We start from the raw sequence: 23,278 nt of genomic DNA on the forward strand, positions 1-23,278 counted from the left end.
GTAATTCCAAATTCAGATTACTTAATTTACTGGTAAAATCTGCCAAAAGAAAAAAAAGCCAGATTATACAACCACTCCTTATCTTGCAGCTGCTGATAATCATCTCCCCTTTGTTAAACAAAATTTTTAATTTCATTCAGCAAATTTCGAAATCTCTTAGCCACCTGTGTGTAATATCAGATCTGGTTCATTTTCATTGAGTTGCATTTTGAAAAGTCTCCTTTGAAGAGATTGTCCTCTGATGGAATTCGCGATTTTGAAAGCTATGTCCATAACACTTTTAGTATTTAATCTTTTGCTGGCTAACACTTGTTGATGGATGATACAGTGGTAACTCAAAATATCTGGGAATTAATCATCCTTTTGGCAAAATGCGATGAATACATTAAGATGTCCTGTCTTTGTTTTAGCTCCATCTGTTGTTGTTGATTCGAGCTTAAATAGTGGTAATTTAATTTTTTTCGATAAAAAATTTTTGAATGCATTAAATATATCAAGACCTCTAGGTCTTTCTTTTAATGAAATCCATATGAATAAAAATGAGCAATTGAGCTGTTTCAGTGACGTCTGTAGATTCATCCAGTTGTAAAGAAAAGGACACGCCATTAGCAATATGAGCATGCAATTGTTTGCTCACATTTTTACTCATTTTTTCAATGAGTTGCATTACAGTATTTCAAGATAATTGCAGATCTTGAAGACCACTTTTAATTTCATTTTTGTTCTTAAAATTTTCAAAAAGAGAATCTGTTATTTCTAAAATGCATCTTGAATTGACCATCAGAAAATGGTTTGTATTTTTTTCAAGAAGATGACTCACTTTAAACAATGCTACAGTTACTTTAGATTGTAAATTAGGTGTCATGAAGAAATTTTGTTGTGCAAATAATATGGATTTAAGTTTTTTAATTTATGTTTTCTAAGGTCACTATTAGGCAGAAAATCCAATTGGTATTTACCATGAAGTGCATTGAAATGCCTTTCTAAATTTCCTTTTTTTAGGTATAGCCACGGAAGCATTACAAATCAAACACCATTTTTCTTTTATCATTACAAAAAAGTATTCTAGTTCCCACTCTTGATGAAAATGATACGTTTTACTCTTTTTCGTAGTATTAATTTTAAATCGAATTAATGTATAAGTACTGTTCAGTTATTAATATTAAGTAAGCTAAATAAGAATTCCACACATACACTATTGCTCTCCACAACGAACTGCATGAATTTTCACTAGCTTAGCCTAGTGGCTGTGTGGTGACAAGAGTAGTCACGTAGTTCAACGGATTGGTGATAATCGTATGCAGTGGGGCCCTTAATAATAATAAAATATTTAGATTTTCACTAATCTATTTATTATTATTAGCCATATGGTGCAGGGAAGCCTGAGGCTTCTGCTGCACCAGGCAAAAAAGAAAAACTTTCTGAATTACCCTGAGAGAGAAAACAAGAGTCAGAAGTAGAAAGGAATCACCAAGAAAGAGAAGAATGATGATATCCAGCTCAGGATCCTGGGTGTGCCAAGCCCATACTCACTAGATGTGAGCCCCTGGGGATCTTTTTTTTATATATATCTAAAATTCGTCGTGATCGACCAAAATTAAAGCCACGATCCACTGGTTGATCACGCTCGACTTGTTGGTCACCCTTGCTCTATACAGCTAAACATTCTTTATTGAAGAGTGAACATACAACTACTGTTTGCTTTGGTTTTTCTTCAAATAAAATTGGTTTATGTTTGTTTCAGAAGCACTGGTAGACTACAACTTTACCAAATATTAATTTACCAATACTTCAGAAAAATGTTGATTAGGCAAAAATTTAATTTATAAATTGTAAATTCTAAATAGTATTAGTAATTCCAGTTTTAAGACCAAATTAAAAAATTTCAGTCCAAATATGACAAAACAGGTCCAGAAAACAAATAGCCAAAACCTAAAATAAGGGTACAGACCTCACTGTCTTTTAATCGAACATTGTGTGTGTGTGTGTGTGTGTGTGTGTGTGTGTGTGTGTGTGTGTGTGTGTGTGTGTGTGTGTGTGTGTGTGTGTGTGTGTGTGTGTGTGTGTGCACAGTTAAAAATAGATAAACTATATAATAGCATTTTTAAAATCCTCATTTGATATAATGCACATATTCCAATGTTATGAAAATCAAATCTTTGAAATGTCCTTCAAAGTGCCTCCATTGCTTATATAATTAATAAGCAGTATTAATTCTCGCAAATAACAATGCAGTGCCTTTGAATCAAAAATGATGAAATAAAATATACTGTTCTAAATAAAAGTGTAATACATAATTGTCACCAGTCATATCTATAGGACTGCATTGCTTACAATTGAGCATTATATCTCCTTTCATGCTCCTATCATTAGCAAACCTATTTTGTGTGTTTGTAACCCTTTTAACTTGAATCTGACTAGCACAGAGAGAGAGAGAGAGAGAGAGAGAGAGAGAGAGAGAGAGAGAGAGAGAGAGAGAGTGAGAAAATAAATAGGCTTGGAGTTTCCCTAAACCAACAACACACCAACTGACTGGTTGTACTAAAATTTCCAAATTTGCATTGTTGTGGATAGTGATACCAAATATATGCCTTATTGATACAAAATATAGGGCACTGCCTTATGTACTTGCATTGCATGCATTGCTGCAATTTTCGGAAAAGAGTCAGAAAAGACATTCAAGACATCAAAGACACAATGTTCAGTTTGGCAGTTACATTTTTCTTTATGTCCCCAACATCCTGAAATCTCTTTTCTTTGAGAGCAGTTTTCACTTTGGGAAAGAGAAAGAAGTCCACTGGTTCTTGATCAGGCAAGTAGGGTGGATGGTTGATCTGAGTAATTCTATATTTTTCCAGAAATGTGTTCACAACAAGTGTGGAATGGGCAGGAGCATTGTCTTGCAACAAGCACCAGCTGCCTTTCGAAACTGCAGCCTCATCCAGGAAATGCAATAAACAGTCTGAAAAACCTATACATTAAACAAGCACTGACTCTCCACTTCAGGTACAAATTCCTTGTGAATTAAACCTTGTTTGTCAAAAAATGTCATTAGCATCGTCCCAATCTTCAACTTCTGTAAACAAAACTTTTTGGGCCTTTATGATGCTCTGACTTTGTCTCTGAGCCATACCGAAACACCCAACACTCATCTCCAGTGACAATGCAATCTAGAAAATTAGGACTGTCATGACAAGTCTAGATGAAGTCTGCATGATGACAATCCTCATTAAATCAACTCATTTGTGAGGCTGTGTGGCATAAATTTTACCCACGCCTTTCTGGGGTTCTAGGGTCCATCCATGTTTCAATCTCCAACACATGAACAGTGCACTATTGAGTCAGTTTGGTGTGACATAAGCACTGCGAAAGCAAAAATAAGAGTAGGAGTGTGTTAAAGGCCTAATGACTCGAATGAGTACAATGAACAATTGTACAGAGAAATAGAGTGGGCTAATAAATCAGAATGTCTTATAATGGGGGATTTTAACTTCCCAGATATTGACTGGAACTTGTGGGTTGGTCGTTCGCACACTAGTAAGACTTTTGTGGATTTATTGGATGATTGCTTTCTGCAGCAGCATGTTCGAGAGGCAACTAGAGAGGGTAATACTCTTGATCTGGTTATCAGCGGTGATCATTCGTGTATTAAGAATTTGCAGATAAAGGAACCACTAGGTGGCAGTGATCACAGTGTACTGATGTGTGATTTACTTAAAGATATAATTACCATCAGAGGTAAAGGAAAGGGTTTTTGCTTCCATAAAGGTGAGTACAGTGGTCTCAGACAGTTTATAAATTCTGTACAGTGGGATCAACTGATGTTACTAACAGCAAATTCTAAGTGGGAAACAATCAAGGAATTAATCGTGGAAGCTACTAAAAGTTTCACACCTATTAAGAAATATTGTTCAAGCTTTACGCCTAAATGGTTATCAAATGAACTAATGAGACTCATGGCAGAGAAGAAAAATGCATGGGATGTATATAAAATATCAGGCGACACAGAAGCCTATGGGATATAAGCTAGTCTGTAATCAAGTCACAAAGGAGGTTAGGCAGGCAAAAGGCAGACTACAAGAAATCTTTGGCAAAGGATGCTAACAAAAACAGCAAGGATTTCTTTACTTATATAAACTCTAAAAAGAAGGGGATGAATCTGATTGGTCCACTTGGTATCGATGGTATCAAGGTTGATATTAAGGTTTGAAAATGTCAGAAAGTTATCAAATTGGGTGCTTAATGATTTTGTGATAACTGTGAGCAAAGTGGAGGAGAAATTGTTGAAGTTAAATATAAGAAAGGCACCTGGGGTGGATGGGATCTATCCAGTTATATTAAAGGAGGCGACAAAGCAACCAAGCAAACTTTTAGCCATAATCATGAGAGCATCCTTGACTCAGGGGAGGTCCCCATGGACTGGAGATGTGTAAATGTATCCCCAATTCACAACGGGGAATCGAATGGTGACACGAGTAATTACAGACCAGTTAGTTTAACTTCTGTTCCGGGTAAAATAATGGAGTCAGCATCTTTTTCCATCATCACTACATAGTCAATAAGTGCGAAATTTCTCAGTGAAATGCTAAAATTTAACTGCTGCACTGTGAGAATCTTATTGCTAATATTGACAACTGAATTGCAAACTCCCTTTACCATGAAAAGAATGCAAGGGTTCTGCATCAGCATGCCATCTGAAAGGGTCTTCATTTTTTTGTTAAGCTTTTCTTTTTTCGAATCCTGTCCAGATACTTCTTATAGATCATTAACTAGAAACATCTATCCTTGTATTGCAGATCATGAGAATGAAGAAACAAGATAAAGTTAACCTTACAGTGGAAATGGCACATAAACTTTGAATAAATATAACCACAATTTTAGTATTTAAATGGGGAAGAACAGAAAGAATTAAAAAACTTAAAAGATAATAACTACATTAAGACAATAAGAGCTGATAAAGGCACTACTACTGTCATATTAAATAGAACATCTCAATTACCAAATAACAGATCATATTAGACATCTTAGACCTAGATGTCTAAGATATTAGATATCTAATATGATCCAGAGAGCATTGTGGAAGGCATGTATTTTTCATTGCAGTTATCTCTCTCATTCATTCCTCCTAATAGCTGATGACATGGTGATTTGTATACCTAGAAGCAGCTATAAATTTTAGTTTATAGGCCTCTTCCAATACTGATTACACTACTACAAAACTATGTAGAAAACCTCTAAGTCCTGCCTATATCAATACTATAACAATGGCAGCAGAATTCGAATGTTCTTATTGAGACAATGGTAGCAGAAGTTGACTGCGTTTCTTAAGCAATTACAAAGGCCAAGTAACAAAAAAATTATCAACTCAATCAGAGAATCACAAATAATAACTACGCCATTAATTTTAAATCAAAAGTTAAAAAAAAAAAAACAACAAATTTTAAGCAATAAAGAAAGTACCACTTAGTGGCTCTCAAAAAATGGAGCATAGAGATAGCCTTGTCAGCAGAACAGCACAGATACATTGAAATTAAATTAAAAGCATTATAGAGTAAAATTATGAATGAACCACTAAATAAACATTTCTTACCTCAAATATGGCTATATGTCCCCCAGCATTTCCTACTGGTACTGCTGCTCGTTCAGGATTTGCTTGGAATCCATTACATTCTCCAGGAATAGTCTTATTTAAATTCATAATGTTAGTAATATGGGTTTCTTTAGGAAGAATGGTCCCATTTAAGTGCCGAAATTTTGATATACGCACTGATAAAAAAAAAAAATCAACAGATAATTTTAATACTTGTGAAATGGCTTAATTCTCTATAATCAATATATGCATATCAGTATTGAAAATATAAACAAATGCAAGTTAATAAGAGATATTTTATAAACTGTATTATATTAAAAACTACATATATTTAAAAAAAAAAAAAAAAAAAAAAAAAGGGAATACTCAGTTTGTCTGAAGTAAATACATTACCAGATCCCTTATCCAGATAGCTTGTGATCAGAAGCTTTCTGGATTTCAGGATCTTAGCATGAGAAATTAGAACACTTGCAAAATAAATAATTAAAAATCTTAGATAAGATTTACTTTATCTAAAAAAGTGTTACAAAATATAAATTTTTATGCCACCATAATCAAATGTGGATCTCTCTCAAACAGGTCATGATCTAGCCGTGGAGGATGTCTTTGTGTGTGTGTGTGTGTGTGTGTGTGTGTGTGTGTGTGTGTGTGTGTGTGTGTGTGTGTGTGTGTGTGTGTGTGTGTGTGTGTGTGTGTGTGCGCGCTAGGTGCAGACAATGTGAAGAAATTAGGTGCCAACTTAGCATTCTGATGGGAGTCTATGAGAGCTTGAAGAGTCAGGTGGATGCCCTTGAATAAATTAAAATGGGGGCCCATCAAGCTCTCAGCTGCCCAACTCAACGCCAGAGCTTACTCTTATGCACCAGGCAACACAGTGGCAACCTTCAGGGCAGAATACGCTGGTCCCACAGGAGCTAGTTATTGTTGGTAAATCAATTGTCAGGGGGAACAGGAAATATATTGTGCAAAAAGGATAGGTGGAACAGGACCAGGGTATGTCTGCCAGGGGCAAAGGTTGATGACGTTGTAGAGCGGATATCATCTTTTAAGGGCATAAAAGGTGATATAGTTGTACACGTTGGCACAAATGATATTAGGAGTAGGAGACTGGCACAATTACTTAACAAGTACAGGTCACTGTTGAACAAAAGCCAAGAATTAGGGTTCAATTTGAAAGTGTCTGCAATTCTGCCCAGACACGATAGAAGAGAGTATATGATGAGAGCCTTGTCGATCAATTCGGCCCTGGAAAGACTGTGCAAGGTTCAAGGGGTAGAATTTTTTTCAGCCTGGACTGTACTTGTTAATAGGAGAGACTAATTCTATAGGGATGGGATACACCTAAATAGAAAGGTTGCAAGAATATTTGCTGATGCTATCGAGGCAGTGTTAGGTGGGTCGGAAAACTGATAGCTTGGGGGGATACAAGGACTAAAAGTTTAACAGTAGCCGTAGGCAGAGGTGAAGGTGATTCTTGCACAACTCCTATTAGAATAAGTAGCGACCTCGAGCGTGGGGGTGTTGGGGGTTTCAGGGACGGATGGCAGTCATCCTGAAATAGGTGGGTATACGGGATGTGTTAGGGTAACTAAGAATAGGAGTAGGAGCATGTATGCTTGCATGTATACCAATGCTAGAAGTATAGTAAATAAATTTGATGAATTTGAAGTGTTGATCAAGACATCAAAGGCGGATATTGTTGGGATAGCAGAGACGTGGTGTCACACAGATATAAGGAATGCTGAACTGGAATTTGGGGAGTACAATGTGTATAGAAAGGATAGACAGGATAGAAAGGGAGGAGGTGTTATGCTGTTAATTAAGAAAAACATAAAATCAAAAGAAGTGCATCCAGTTGATATAGATGAACAGTGCACTGTTGAGTCAGTTTGGTGTGACATAAGCACTGCGAAAGCAAAAATAAGAGTAGGAGTGTGTTAATGGCCTAATGACTCGAATGAGAACAATGACCAATTGTACAGAGAAATAGAGTGGGCTAGTAAATCAGAATGTCTTATAATGGGGGATTTTAACTTCCCAGATATTGACTGGAACTTGTGGGTTGGTCACTCACACACTAGTCAGACTTTTGTGGATTTATTGGATGATTGTTTTCTGCAGCAGCATGTTCGAGAGACAACCAGAGAAAGTAATACTCTTGATATGATTATCAGCAGTGATCATTCGTGAATTAAGAATTTGCAAATAAAGGAACTTAGCATTCTGATGGGAGTCTATGAGAGCTTGAAGAGTCAGGTGGATGCCCTTGAATAAATTAAAATGGGGGCCCATCAAGCTGTCAGCTGCCCAACTCAACGCCAGAGCTTACTCTTATGCACCAGGCAACACAGTGGCAACCTTCAGGGCAGAATGTGCTGGTCCCACAGGAGCTAGTTATTGTTGGTGAATCAATTGTCAGGGAGAACAGGAAATATATTGTGCAAAAAGGATAGGTGGAACAGGACCAGGGTATGTCTGCCAGGAGCAAAAGTTGATGATGTTGTAGAGCAGATATCACCTGTTAAGGGTACAAAAGGTGATATTGTTGTACACATTGGCACTAATGACATTAAGTGTAGGAGATTAGCATTAGCATTAGTAGAGGCATTTGATGCAAGAAAGCAAGCTTATGCAGCATCAGCCAAAAAAAAAAAAAAAAAAAAAAACAAAACAAACCCACTTCCACTTCACCCCTCTGTTCATTCAAAATACCTGTCCAGCTGAGCCTTAAACTTATTTAGGCTATCAACCTCCACCACAAGGGATGGAAGTCTGTTCCACCTATCAACCACCCGCTGCCTAAAGGCAAATTTCCGCACATCTATCCTACATCTGTCTTTCCTCAATTTGAATTTATGCCCTCTCAGGTGATTTTTCTGAGCTAGAGGAAGAATCCCATCAGAATTGAGCATGCTTAAACCATTCAAGGCTTTATACACCTCTATCAGATCACCTCGCTGGTGCCTAGTCTCCAGACACTGTAATTTGCAAAACTTAAGCCTTTCTTCGTAAGAGCACCCCTTTGTTCCATTCACTAATCTTGTTGCCCTTCTCTGTACTCGTTCCAGCAGCTCTACTTCCTTCTTGAAATGAGGCGTCCAGACCTGTATACAGTACTCTAGGTGTAGCCTGACCATTGCCTTATACAATGGAATAATCACCTCCTTATCCCTGCTGGAAAAATTCCTGTATATCATTGACAATACTCCATGAGCTACTCTTGCAGCCCGTCTGCACTGCTCAGAGAACTTCATATCTGCCTGCACAACCACCCCCAAGTCCCTTTCATTCTCTACCACTGTCAGTGTAGTACCACAGAGTTGATACGTTGCTCTGGGGTTGCTGTTTCCCATGTGTAGTACTTTACATTTGTCAATGTTAAACTTCATTTGCCACCTCTCAGCCCATCTGCTCAACCTTTCCAGATCCTGTTGCAGCAGCATAGTGTCAGTAGTGTCCTTGACAACCCTGCCAACCTTTGTATCATCTGCAAACTTGGACATTAAGCTTGATATACCATCATCAATATCATTTATAAATACAGAAAACAATAATGGACCCAACACTGAGCCCTGAGGGACTCCACTAATAACATTAGTCCACGATGAGCAGTGTCCATTGATTACCACTCTCTGTCTTCTTCCCCTCAACCACCCCTTTATCCATAGCAGCAATTTGCCTCCAATGTCACACTGCTCCAATTTGTGTAGCAGTCTTCCATGTGCAACAGTATCAAAAGCCTTTCTAAGATCCAAGTATATAATATCAAAGTTATTCCCTGCATCCAGTTCTTTTGTGACTGCATCATAGTATCCAATCAAGTTGGTCAGGCAAGACTTCCCCTTAACAAAACCATGCTGTGTCTGAGCTATAACTGAAGTCTTGTCTAAATGATCCTGCAGTGCTTCTTTAACCAGTGCCTCCATTAATTTTCCTGGAACAGAAGTTAAGCTCACAGGTCTATAATTACTTGTGTCAGCCTTTGATCCTCTTTTGTGAATTGGGGTCACATTTGCACATTTCCAGTCTGTGGGTACCTCCCCTGAGTCCAAGGAAGCTCTCATAATTATGGCTAAGGGTTTGCTTACTTCCTTTGCTGCCTCCTTTAATATAACTGGATAGATCCCATCCACCCCGGGTGCCTTTCTTGTGTTTATCTTCAACAGTTTCTCCTCCACTTTACTCCCAGTTATTTCAAGATTCTGTAGCTTACTGCTAGAGTTGAATACACCTCTGGCATTCCCCTTGCTGAATAACTCCTCATGTGTGAATGTCGATGCAAAATATTCATTTAGTTTGTTAGCTACCTGAGCAGGATTATCAACAGTTGACCCATCAATATCAAGTGGACCAATCTGATTCATCCCCTTCCTTCTAGAGTTTACATAAGTAAAGAACTCTTTGCTGTTTTTCTTTGCATCCCTTGCCAAGGATTTCTCGTAATCTGCCTTCGCCTGCCTAACCTCCTTTGTAACTTGGTTGCATATCAACTTGTATCTATCATAGGCTTCTGTGTCATGTGTTAATTTGTATGTATCACATGCATTTTTCTTCTCTGCCATGTGCCTCATTAGTTCATCTGACATCCATTTTGGCCTAAACCTTGAACAATATTTCTTAGTTGGTATGTAAAGCCTAGTAGCTTCCAAGATAAGTTCTTTGAATGCTTCCCATTTTGAATTTGCTGTTGGTAACATCATCAGTTGGTCCCACTGTATAGAATTTAAATACTGTCTCAGTCCATCGTAGTCGCCTTTACGGAAGCAATAACCCTTCCCTTTACCCCTAATGGTAGTTACCTCTTTGAGTAAATCCCACTTCAGCACACTGTGTGATCACTGCCACCTAGTGGTTCATTTATCTGCAGATTCTTAATGCATGAAGAATCACTGCTGATAATCAAATCAAGAGTATTACTCCCTCTAGTTGCCTCCCGACCATGCTGATGTAGAAAACAATCATCCAATAAATCCACAAAAGCCCTGCTAGTGTGTGAGTAACCAGCCCCCAAATTCCAGTTAATATCTGGGAAATTAAAATCTCCCATTATAAGACTCTCTGATTTACTGGCCCACTCTATTTCCCTGTACAGTTCCTTATTATACTCACCAGAGTCATTAGGCCTATAGCACACTCCTATTCTCAATTTTTATCTCCCAATGCTTATGACACACCAAACTGACTCAACACTGCACTGTCCGGCGATGTCGACTGGCTTCACTTCCTTGGTTTTTATGTGTTTCTTAACTAATAGCATAACCCCTTCCTATCCTGTCTATCCTTTCTGTAGACGTTGTTCTCCCCAAATTGCAGTTCTGCATCCCTTATATCTGTGTGACACCACGTCTCTGATATCCCAACAATATCTGCTTTTGATGTTTTGAGCAATACCTCAAATTCATCAAATTTATTTACTAAACTCCTAGCATTGGTGTACACGCAAGTATACCTGCACCTGTTTCTATTCTTAGCTACCCTAACACAACCCATGTGTTTACTTGTACCGCAATGGCTCCCAGCAGTCTCTGAAATACCATGCATCTTGTTTTTCAGGCTTCTGCTCATTCTAATAGAAGCAGTGCAAGAATCTATTTCACCTCTGCTAGTGGCTACTGTCAATCTATTGGTCTTTGTCTCCACCCAAGCTAGCAGGTTTCCGACCCACCTAACACTGCCTCGATAGCATCAGCAAATATTCTTGCACCCTTTCTATTTAAGTGTATCCCATCCCTGTAGAAGCAATCTCTCCTGTTCACAAGTACAGTCCAGGCTGAAAAAATGGATTTACTTGGAAAGTATAGGTCAATATAGGTATAGGTATAGATCTATGGATTTACTTAGAAAGTATAGGTCAATGTTGAAAAAAAGTCACAAGTTAGGGTTAAATTTGAGTGTGTCTGCAATCCTGTCCAAATGTGATAGGAGGGAATATATAATGAGAGCCTTGTCAATCAATTTGGCCCTGGAGAGAGATTGTGCAGGGCTCATGGGGTAGAATTTTTCTTGGCTTGGTCTGTGCTTGTTAACAGGAGAGATAGCTTCTACAGGGATAGGATACACTTAAATGGAAAAGGTGCAAGAATATTTGCTGATGCTATCAAGGCAATGTTGAGTGGGTCAGAAAACTGCTAGCTTGGGGAGATTCACAGACTAATATATTAACAGTAGCTGCAGGGAGAGGTGGAAATGATTCTTGCACTGCTTCTACTGGAATGAGCAGCAGCCCGGATAGCAAGTTTCTGGGGATTTCAGGAACTGCTGGGAGTCATGAAACAAGTAAATACATGGGCTGTGTTAGTTTGTTTGTTTGTTATTTGGTTTTTAGGAGCATTAGCAACTAAGGCCATATTGCTCCAGGATATGTGGTGGTCATTCCCTGACCTTTCCACATCCTTCGTATTTGGTGGTCATGGGCTCGAACCCCGGTCTAATCCAGAAGCATGTGCTACCCACCTCACTCCTACCTCACTGAGGCACCAAATAAAAAAAAAAATAAAAAAAGATTTTGTAATAACTGAGAGCAAAGTGGAGGAGAAATTGTTGAAGTTAAACATAGAAAAGGCACCTGCAGTATATAGGATCTATCCAATTATATTAAAGGCGGCAATGGAAGTAAGCAAACCCTTAGCCATAATTATGAGAGCATCCTTGGACTCGTGGGGGGGGGGAACCATGGACTGGAGATGTGCAGATTTATCTCCAATTCACAAAGAGGGATCAAAGGGTGACATGGGTAATTACAGACCTGTTAGTTTGACTTCTGTTCCAGGGAAAATAATGGAGTCATTGGTTAAAGAAGCATTGCAGAATCATCTAGACAAGACAGCAGTAATAATTCAGACACAGCATGGGTTTGTCAAGGGGAAGTCTTGTGTGACAAATTTGATTGGATACTATGATGTGGTCACAAAGGAACTGGATGCAAAAAATAATTTTTATATCATATACTTGGATTTCAGGAAAGCTTTTGATACTGTTGCACATGGTAGACTACTGTACAAATTGGAGCAGTATGGCATTAAGGCCTGTTGTTGTTATTTGGTTTTTAGGAGCATTGGCAACTAAGGCCATATTGCTCAGGGATATGCGGTGGTCATTCCCTGACCTTTCCACATCCTCCGTATTTGGTGGTCACGGGCTCGAACCCCGGTCTAATCAAGTAGCGTGTGCTACACACTGCTGCTCCTGCCCACCTGGCTACGGAGGCACTGGCATTAAGGGCAAGTTGCTACAATGGATAAAAGGATGGTTGAGTGGGAGAAGACAGAAAGTGGTAATCAATGGATACTGCTCTATGCGGACTAATGTTATTAGTGGTGTCCCTCAGGGTTCGGTGTTGGGGCCCATTGTTGTTTTGTATATTTATCAATGATATTGATGAAGGTATAACAGGCTTAATGTCCAAGTTTGCAGACAGTACAGAGGTTGGCAGAGTTGTTAATAACAGTAATGACAGTATGCTGCTGCAACAGGATCTGGAAAAGTTGGGTAGATGGGCTGAGAAGTGGCAAATGAAGTTTAACATTGACAAATGCAAAATACTGCATATGGGTAGCAGTAACCCCAGAGAAATGTACCAACTGGGTGCTGTTACACTCAGAATAGTATAGAGGAGAATGAAAGAAACCTGGGGGTAATTGTGCCTCTGCACAATCCCTCTGCTCTGGGGGAGGAGAGGGATTAGATCTCAGTGTTATCCAGCAATTCCTAGATCTTCTGAGTCCAGGTGTTCTTCACAGGCAACCAAAATTGAAGCAAATCCTCAGGTCTATCTTACCCCCCCCTCCCCAAGTGGTCTGGAATATGGTGTACTTGGTAGGCTGCAATTGCACTACATCAGGCAATTCAACCTTGAGGTACACCTTAACTTCGGGAAGGGGGGGAAGGAATAAAGCAACAAAATACATTAGTATAGCCCTAAAAAAAAACTCCCAATTTGGCTAAGATTGCCACTATTGCCTAATGTACTGTAGAGGGATAAGCATTTTTGAAAATATTCTATTATAAAATCATAATAATGTGGATGTGGAGTTGATGCTAAGGTAGTGACGAAGAATTTTGCAATAAATGCCGTCATCAAGCAGAAATGTTTCTACATTTTATATAACTTCGTCACTACCTTAGCATCAACTCCACATCCACATTATCATGATTTTATAATAGAATATTCTAAAATCTTCATCCTCTGCTTCCTGTCAGGGATCCTTCTGTTGCATGAAGAGGGGAACTTATAAGAACATATTCTGCTGAGTTCTTCATGCAACAAAAGGAGCCCTAACAGGAAGCAGAGGATGAGGCAACTATAAAGATTTCTTTTTGAGCAATCTTTGCAGCAGACTGTTTTGTTTCTCCTCAGTGCTGCTTAGATCTGTCACACTTCAGAAATACTAGGTTAGCAATATCCAAATTGCCATCCATCTCACAAGGTATAGTCTTTCTCTTTTATAAGTAGCTGTGGTGTAGAGATCTCAAGTAGTTTTCTTGGTATCTGAAGTGTTTTATGTGTCTCATCATCCTAAAGGAAGGATCTGGCCTATTGAGTAAGTGGGGTTTTAGGTAGAATTGTTATTGAAACAGTTTTAGTATTATTATGACTTAGTGGATATAAATTCGACAAGTACCACAACAACTAGGTTGGGCAGTGATGTAGAGGAAATGTATTCAGATTGAGAGTGGTCCCTTAATGCACATACAGTGCAGAGAGAGAGAGAGAGAGAGAGAGAGAGAGAGAGAGAGCCATACCCTAGTATGCTGTTTGGGAGTAGCCATATTTCTGATATTTAAACCAACAAATTGGATTTGGAATGATGAGAGAATCTTACATGAGAGGTAGCCTGCTTTAGCTGAGGTTGGGAGCTTATGAGTACTAAATACCAGAATAATATTTCTCACAGGGGCAAGAATACCAACTTTCTTAGTCGTGACTCATTTGTCAATGATGACATTCTTTGAATTTTTCAATATTTCTTCCTTGGGGATATCAAGTAGGAGGCCCCATTCCAAAATAACCCTATTAGAGGTGTAAAAGTTCTGTATGGAGTTACCAAAATCTTCAAAAGACCTCCAAGACTACAAAAAGTCATTTTTTCAAAAGTTACCTAAAATGATTAGGACTAGATGTTTCTACAAGGATCCATGGAGTAATCTAACCATTTTAAGAATGGCTGCCACTACCCCCTATGCTATTCTCAACAAGAAATGTGGATAGGCTACTAAGATGTTTAACTGCTAGTGAACATATTATTAAAAAAAAGAGGCCTGTCTGATGCAGAATCATTTTTTCTGGTGATTCTACATTGGACTTGCCTCTTTTCTTAATGTAGATTCATATTTTCTGATTCTCTTTGCTTGAGATGAATTATATTCAAGATTTGAGCTGTGCTCTATTATAGCAGAGGTTAAATGATCCATTATTACTCCTTTTTTTTTCCTGAGTGTAGAATTTATACTCAGGTTACCAACACTACCAAGTGGAGGCAAGAGTAGTGCCACCTGTGACCAAGTGAGTTTCTGCTACCTGCTCCCTTTGCAATCCTGTGCAAGAGAGAAGCAAGTAGCAATACTGTGCAAGCAGGAAGCAGGCAGCAATACAATGCAAGTGGAATGCAACACTTTTAAGCAATCAGCATATATACTGCAAGTTCAGCTTCTAAAAAAAGAACAAAAGGGAGCTAGCACTTACAATAGAATAACACATTAGTTCATGCACCACAAAGGCCAGAGTTTGAACTCAAGAATGCAGTAAAGCAACAACTTCATAGAATTATTATTATTATTTTTGAGCAAGCAAGCTTATATAGCATCAGCCAAAAAAAAAAAAAAAAAAAAAAAAAACTACCCAAACGACCCAAAACCACAACACTAGATAGGAGTTTGTGCCAACAATCAAACACCCTCTGGCTGAAAGCAGATTTTTTATGCCCCCTGGTGTTTATAATCAGAGCAAGTGAAGGATTGCATCAGCATCAAACACACTCAATCCATTCAAAGCCCTACACACCTCAATCAGATTTACTCATAGGTACCTGATCTCCAGACCCTACAATTTGCCAAACTGAAGCCTCTCCTAGTAAGAACACTCATTTGCTTCCCTCATCTCAGAGGGGAGCACCACTTCTCAACACATCTGCCTAATTTGTCTAAATCACATTGCAGTAAAATAGCCTGATTACTGTGTTTAACCTGCCAATCTTCGTATCACTGTAAACTTAGACATTAAGCCTGATATGCCATCAATATCATAAATAAATGCAGAAAACAATAATGGACTCAGCACTGAACAATGGAGGAATCTGCTAAATTAGTCCAAGAAGACCAGTGCCCATTGATAACCATACGCTGAATTTTCCCACTCAACCATCCCTTTATCCATAGCAGTAATTTGTCCCTAATACTATACTGCTCCAATTTATACAGCATTCTTTCGCATGGAACTATATCAAAAGCTTTCCTGAAATACAAGTACATGAAATTAATTATTTTTTGCATCCACTTCATTTGTTACTACATCATAGTATCCAATAAGACTGGTCAGACAAGATTACCCCTTAACAAATCCATGCTGTGACTGTAGTATAATTTCATTTCTGTCTAAATGATCCTGCATTACCTCTTTAATCAGTGACTCCATTATTTTCCCTGCAACACAGTTAAGCTAACAGTGTCTGCAATTACTTATGTCACCTTTTGATCCCCCTTTGTGAATTAGGGATATATTTGCATTTCTCCAATCCATAAGAGTATCCCCATGAAACCAAAGTTGCTCTGATAATTATGGCTAAGGTTTTTCTTACCTCATTTGTTGCCTCCCTTAATACAATTGGATAGATCCCATCCATTCCAGATGCCTTTTTTTGCATTTAGCTTCAAAAATTTTCCCTCCACTTTCCTCTTAATTATCAGAAAATTATTTGGCTCCCAAACAGAATTTACTCACCTCTGGCATCCCCATCCCTAAAAAATTCCTCATATGTGAAATTATAAATTATATGCAAAATACTGATTCAGTATGTCAGAAACCTGAGCACAATCAACAGTTAAACCACCAACATTAAGTGGACCAATGTGATTCAACCTCCTTTCTTCTACTGTTAATTTAAGTAAAGAAGTCTGTGCTACTTTTCTTTGCCAGTGACTTCTCATAAGCTGCCTTGGTTTGTCTAACTACCTTTGTGACTTGACTGCATACTGGTTTTATCTACTATAATTATCTCTATCACTTGATAATTTATATCATGCCATGCATTTTTCTTCACTGCCATAATTGTTGTTGTTCTTATTTGGTTTTTAGGAGCATTAGCAGCTAAGACCATATTGCTCCGGGGATATGCTGTGGTCATTCCCTGACCTTTCCACATCCTCCGTATTTGGTGGTCATGGCTCGAACCCCAGTCTAATCAAGAAGCATGTGCTACGCACTGCTGCTCCTGCCCATCTGGATATGGAGGCGCCTCACTGCCATAAGCCTCATCAGTTCATCTGACATCCACTTTAAACTGTACCTCTTAGTTGGTCTAAAAAGCCTAGTAGCTTCTATGATAACATCCATAAATGCTTGTCATATAGAATTTGCTAATGGTAACTTTTTTTCAGTTTGATCCCACTATATAGAATTTAAAAACTGAGACCACTGTCTGTAGTAACCATTATGAAAGCAAAACCCCTTTCACTTGTCTTTGACAATAATGAACACTAACAGAGAGCTAAATGATTTTGTAATTAATGACAGCAAAGTGGAGGAGAAATTATTAAAGTTAAACATAAGAAAGGTGCCTGAGGTAGATGAGTTCTATCCAATTATATTAAAGGAGGCAGCAAATGAAGCACGCAAACCCTTAGCCATAATTATGAGAGCATCCTCGAGTTCAGGGCAGGTCGCCACAGACTGGAGATGTGCAAATGTATCTGCAATTCCCAAATGGAGATCAAAGAGTGACACAAGTAATTACAGACCTGTTAGTTTAACTTCTGTTCTGGAAAAAATATTGGAGTCACTGGTTAAAGAAGCACTGCAGGATCATCTTTACAAGAAACTGCAGTTATAATTCAGACACAGCATGGGTTTGTTAAGGGGAAATCTTGTCTGACAAATTTGATTGGATACTATGATGTGGTCACAAAGGAAATGGATGCAAAAAATAATTTTGATGTCATATACTTGGATTTCAAGAAATCTTTTGACACTGTTGCACATGGAAGACTGCTGTACAAATTGGAGAAGTGTGGTAAGTTGCTGCTATAAATAAAGGGATGGTTGAGTGGAATAAAACAGAGTGGTAATCAATGGATAGTGCTCTTCAGGGGCTAATGTTGTTAGTGAAGCCCATTGTTGTTTTCTGTATTTATCAATGATATTGATGAAGGTATATCAGGCTTCATGTCCAAGTTTGCTGACAATATGAAGGTTGGCAGGGTTGTTAATGACAGTATGCAACTGCAACAGGATCTAGAAAAGTTGGGCAGATGGGCTGAGAGGTGGCAACTGAAATTTAACATTGACAAATGCAAAGTACTGCATATGGGTAGCAGTAATCCCAGAGTGGTATACCAACTGTGTGGTACAACACTCAAGGTTTGTTTGTTATTTGGAGCATTAGCAACTAAGGCCATATTGCTTCGGGATATGCGGTGGTCATTCGCTGACCTTTCCGTATTCTCCGTATTTGGTGGTGATGGGCTCGAACGCCGGTCTAATCAAGAAGTGTGTGCTACGCACTGCTGCTCCTTCCCACCCGGCTACGGAGGCGCCTACAACACTCAAGGAAGTGGAGAATGAAAAAGACCTGGAGGTAATTGTGCAGTCAGATAGGAAGTTTTCTGAGCAGTGCAGACAGATTGCCAGAACAGCTCACGAGGTCTTGTCAATGATACACATGAATTTTCCTAGCAGTGATAAAGAGGTGATTATTCCTTTGTATAAGACAATAGTCAGGCCACGCCTTAAGTGCCACATACAGGTCTGGAGGCCTTAGTTTAGGACGGAGGTAGAGCTGCTGGAAAAAGTACAGAGAAAGGCATTGAGATTTGTAAGGGGAACAAAGGGTTGCTCTTACCAAGAATGGCTTAAGTTCTGCAAATTGCTGCATCTGGAGACCAGGCACCAGCAGTGTGATCTGATTGAGGTGTATAATGCCTGGAATGGTTTGAGGAAGCTCAATGCTGATGGAATTCTTCCTCTTACTCAGATTGCACACCTGAGGGGGGAGCATAAATTCGAATTGAGGAAAGACAGTTGTAGAATAGATGGATGGAAATGCCTTTGGGCAGTGAGTGGTTGATTGCTGGAACAAACTTCCATCTGTCATTGTGGAAGTTGATAGCTTAAATAAATTCAAGGAAGAACTGGACAAACTTTGGAGTGAATGGATGGGTAAAATGGCAAGTTTTTTTTTTTTTTTTGCTATTATGCTGTATAAGCCTGCTTTCTGGCATCATGTCTCTCTACTAATGGTAATTACATCTTTAAGTAAATCCTACATGAATACATTGTGATCACTGTTGCCTAGTGGATCTTTATCTGTAGATTCTTAATGCAAAAAGGGAAGTCACCACTGATAATCAGATAAAGAGCATTGCTTTCTCTTGTCTTGTTGTTCTGAAAACTAGTTGCACCAGTCAAACACTCCTATATGATATATACATCACTTCAATATACAGTGCACATAAGCTGCATAAAATTTCATTCTCTTTTACCATTAATTTGCTAATATAATGCTGTTCCAAACCAGGAGTGACTGGGTGTGAATTCACCTGTACTACATCTGCAGAACAGAAGCTGATAACATGATAAGAAGTGAGAACAACATAGGGATGACTTTCTATGAAAACAATTTTGTTATACTCTTGGCTTCTTATTAAAAATTAAATTCATATCAACTTTATACAACCCAGTAGGTTTTTTCCTTAATTATAAACCTAAACACAAATGGATGCTGGAATCTATAGTATTCCAACTGTTTAATAGGTAGAAAATACAGAAGAAACTTGAAGATATTTGTTTCATGAAAATTAAAATCTGTAGATTGAAATTTTCAGGAAATAAATAAGGAGGAAAATTGTTCTAAAAAAAACAGAAATGTTAAATAAAGAAGAAAATTTAGTAACGGATGGGCCTGGTGTACTGGGGTCCATGGTTTTTTAATAACATACACGTATAAGTTATAAATCCAGTTTAATGTAAGAATATAAATATATACTAACAGTAGCTACTGTTAGTATATATTTGTATTCTTACATTAAACTGGATTTATAACTTATACGTGTATGTTATTAAAGAAAATTTAGTCTTATGAGTCTACAATTTAACTATGAATGAACAAACACTGAGTTGTTGACACATGTCTTCAGGCTGGTTTTAAAGAACAAAGTTGAATTTACACATGATAATTCAGATGAACAGTCTCAGACATATCCAAGCAAAGAACATCATGAAAAGCTGTGATAGGCAACAGAGTGAATCTGTAACAAAGGTTATTTTTTTTTTGTTTTTTTTTTGTTTTTGGTTTTTAGGAGCATTAGCAACTAAGGCCATATTGCTCCGGGAATATGCGGTGGTCATTCCCTTGACCTTTCCGCATCCTCCGTATTTGGTGGTGACGGGCTCGAACCCCGGTCTAATCAAGAAGCGTGTGCTACGCACTGCTGCTCCTTCCCACCTGGCTACGGAGACGCCCACAAAGGTTATTATTTGTATAATCTTAATGCATTATTTGAAACAATATTTATAATTCTACTAATTATAACAAATAACACATTAAGATTTTGGACAGGGTTTCAAACTTTTATCTCCACTGGGCACACAACATATTCTGCAGGTCTGAAAACCCTAAAAACATAAAATTTAAATTTTAAGATGCATAAAGAAAACACTAATAGTGGAAAGTGAACTGTATAAAGGATCATAAAAGACTCTATAGATCATGAAAGACTTCTGCACAAATTACAGCAGTATTGCATTAGGGGCAAGTTTCAGCTATGGATAAAGTGGGAGTGGGGGTTGAGTGGGAGAAGACAGAGTTTTGTTCTGACTGACACATTTAAGGTTCATCTTTGACTGAGATGTTTAAGGCTTTGATGACGCTGATGGCATCCTTACTCTTGCTGAGACAACACACATAAGGAGAAATATAAATCGACAAAAGGTGGTTGTAGGACAAATGTGCAAAAATTTCCTTTCAGTTAGCAGATAGTTTACTGTTTGAGAGAGTGGTTATCAATGGGCACTACTCTTCTTTGACTACCCTGTGTACGGTATCACACAGTTGTTATGTTATTCTTGAATTACCACTATCATATGCAGTACGTACCTTACATTTGTCAATGTTAAACTTCAACTGCCACTTCTCAACCCACCTGCTTAATTTTTCTAGCTCCTGTTACAGCAGTTTACATTTACTATCATTAACCAGCCTGACAACCTTTCCTATCATCTTCAAACTGAGATATGCCTTCATGAGATGAGGCCTGATATGCCTTCATCAATATCATTAATAAATATAAAATAACAAGAGCTCCAGCAAATGATCCCTTGTTGACTCTCATTATAACATTAGTGCAAAAGTAGTAGTGCCCATTGATAACCCCAAAGTGGAAAATAAAAGTCCTGGGAGTAATTGAGCAGTCAGGCATGAAGTTCTCTGAGCAGTGCAGATAAGCTATTAGAACAGTTCATGGGGTTTTTTCAATGGTATATAGGAATTTTGCCAGCAGGGATAAGGAGGTAATTATTCCATTGCATAAGGTGATGGTTAGGCTATACACACACACACACACACACAGACTAAGGCATACAGGTCAGGAAGCCTCATTTTAGGAAGGATGTGGGTTGAAACATGGATGATGTCTGTTGAAACAGATGCAAAGAAGAATAATGAGATTAGTAAAGGGAACAGAAGGGTACTTTTACCAAGAGAGAATTCAATTCTGCAAATTGCAGCATCTGGAAACTAGGAACCTGTGAGGAGAACTGACTAAGATGTTTAAGGCTGTGATGACGCTGATGGCATCCTTACTCTTGCTGATGCAACACACATAAGAAGAAATATAAATTGAAGATGGGTAGTTGTAGGACAAATGTGCAAAAATTTCCTTTCAGCTGGAAGATAGTTGACTGTTTGAGAAAACTTGTCTTGTGTGTTATGGAAGTAGGTAGTTTGAATACATTTAAGGAAAAATTAGACACTATCAGAGGGGATGGTGTGGGAGGTGTTTTTATTTTTGACTGATGTATAAACTTGTTTCCTCAGCATTTGCTGCTACGAATACTATGAACCATTTGTGTATACTCCCAGTGTTGCTAAATTGAGTGTATGAGATCTCGCCTCAAACCACGGAATGTATCAACACATCCCTGTTTGGGATACCTCAGACTCCTTGGAATATTTTTTCAGCAGTGTTGGAAACATATTCCAAGTGCTGGAGGATACACATTTTTAACAAGATTCAAGATGTAGGCTTACACAAGCAAAAATTGAAGATATTCTCTGGAATTTGAATCTGGACCTTGATGAAACTGCATCAAATATTACATGGACATTGCTGCAAAATAAGAAGTGATAATGAGTTTTTTTACAAAATTTTGATTTTATTTTTAGTAATAATCCTATAAAGTCAAAATTGAAAAAAAAAAATATTTAAAAGTGATTATATTTTAAATTTTTTATAAATTTCCTAATTCCTTGTGGGGGGGGGGGTAATCACTCCAGCTGGCATACATATTGCCTGGAAACTCACTTGCAAAAGAGTTAAAGACCTGGTAGGTAGAAGTATGGAGGGACAGAAAAGACCAGAAGGCTTGATTACCATTTGCCAATTTACCTCAAGTTTCCTACTCCTGGGCTTTTCGAAAAAAGTGTGAGTTATGAATCACTTGTTTACAACTGTTGTAAGCCTCACTGTAGGCAAAAAATTAAGCTTGAGATTAAGAAATTCAAGGTGCCATTCAAAAAAAAAAAAAAAATGCAATTCTTAAAAACAAAACAAGAAAAAAAAAAAAAATATATATATATATATATGAAAAACTACTCACTTCCAAAAACACGCCCTGATCGATGAGGTGATGGTGATCTGCTTGATGGGCTTACTCCAGCTTGATTTGTTTCTAATTCTATAATAGCAGGACCAAGATTAATTTTCTTGTTGTGTGCATCATGAGAAGGTATAATAACAGGTGAATGTTCTTTAAACCCATTAACAGTTGAAGATATCAGAGATTTTTCTGGTTTTGGTGTCAAATTGCTTCCATCAAGCTTTGAAATAACAGGCTAAGAGAAAAGAAAAAATAACTTTGAAGTAAAATTTACTTATTTTTTCTTATGTGTGGTGCTCCAATTTCAGAAACTGTGTTAGAATCATAACCATCATCATAAAGAATGCCAGGTGAAAAGATGTGCTGAACCATCTTTTCTAAATTTGTTCATATCACCCTGCAATTATGTTATATCTCATGTGTTTAAACGATTATATATTAAGAGGTACTTTTCATAATGGCACCATAGTTACTGAGGCAAGACACTTCACTGTACTGAAATTAATTTAAGACTTACTTTAGAGTTATAACAACTTTTAATAATTGATAGCCATAAAGTTTTAGGCAATTTTTCTTGCCCTCCTTTAGTTGCCGTATTAATTAGCCCACTCAGTAAGTTTTCCAATGGTGGCACTTGGAAGAAATTTGGTCTGCATACCAAG

The 23,278-nt window shown here is 37.9% G+C and overlaps 1 protein-coding gene across 1 annotated transcript in view; it reads right to left on the reverse strand.

The window, feature by feature from the left end:
* pod1 (coronin) overlaps window positions 1–23,278 on the reverse strand; it is a 588,411-nt gene that overhangs the window by 181,006 nt on the left and 384,127 nt on the right. Inside the window, exons 15-16 of the mRNA XM_090381732.1 lie at window positions 22,617–22,851; window positions 5,591–5,766 (exon numbers count right to left, since the gene is read on the reverse strand). Of these exons, the coding sequence (XP_090237858.1) occupies window positions 5,591–5,766; window positions 22,617–22,851 (411 nt within the window). The remainder of the gene's footprint in view (window positions 1–5,590; window positions 5,767–22,616; window positions 22,852–23,278) is intronic.

The sequence above is a fragment of the Mastigoproctus giganteus genome, chromosome 9 (genome assembly GCF_048544385.1).
Source record: "Mastigoproctus giganteus isolate SK-2022 chromosome 9, ASM4854438v1, whole genome shotgun sequence".
In the NCBI taxonomy this organism is placed as follows: Eukaryota; Metazoa; Arthropoda; class Arachnida; order Uropygi; family Thelyphonidae; genus Mastigoproctus; species Mastigoproctus giganteus.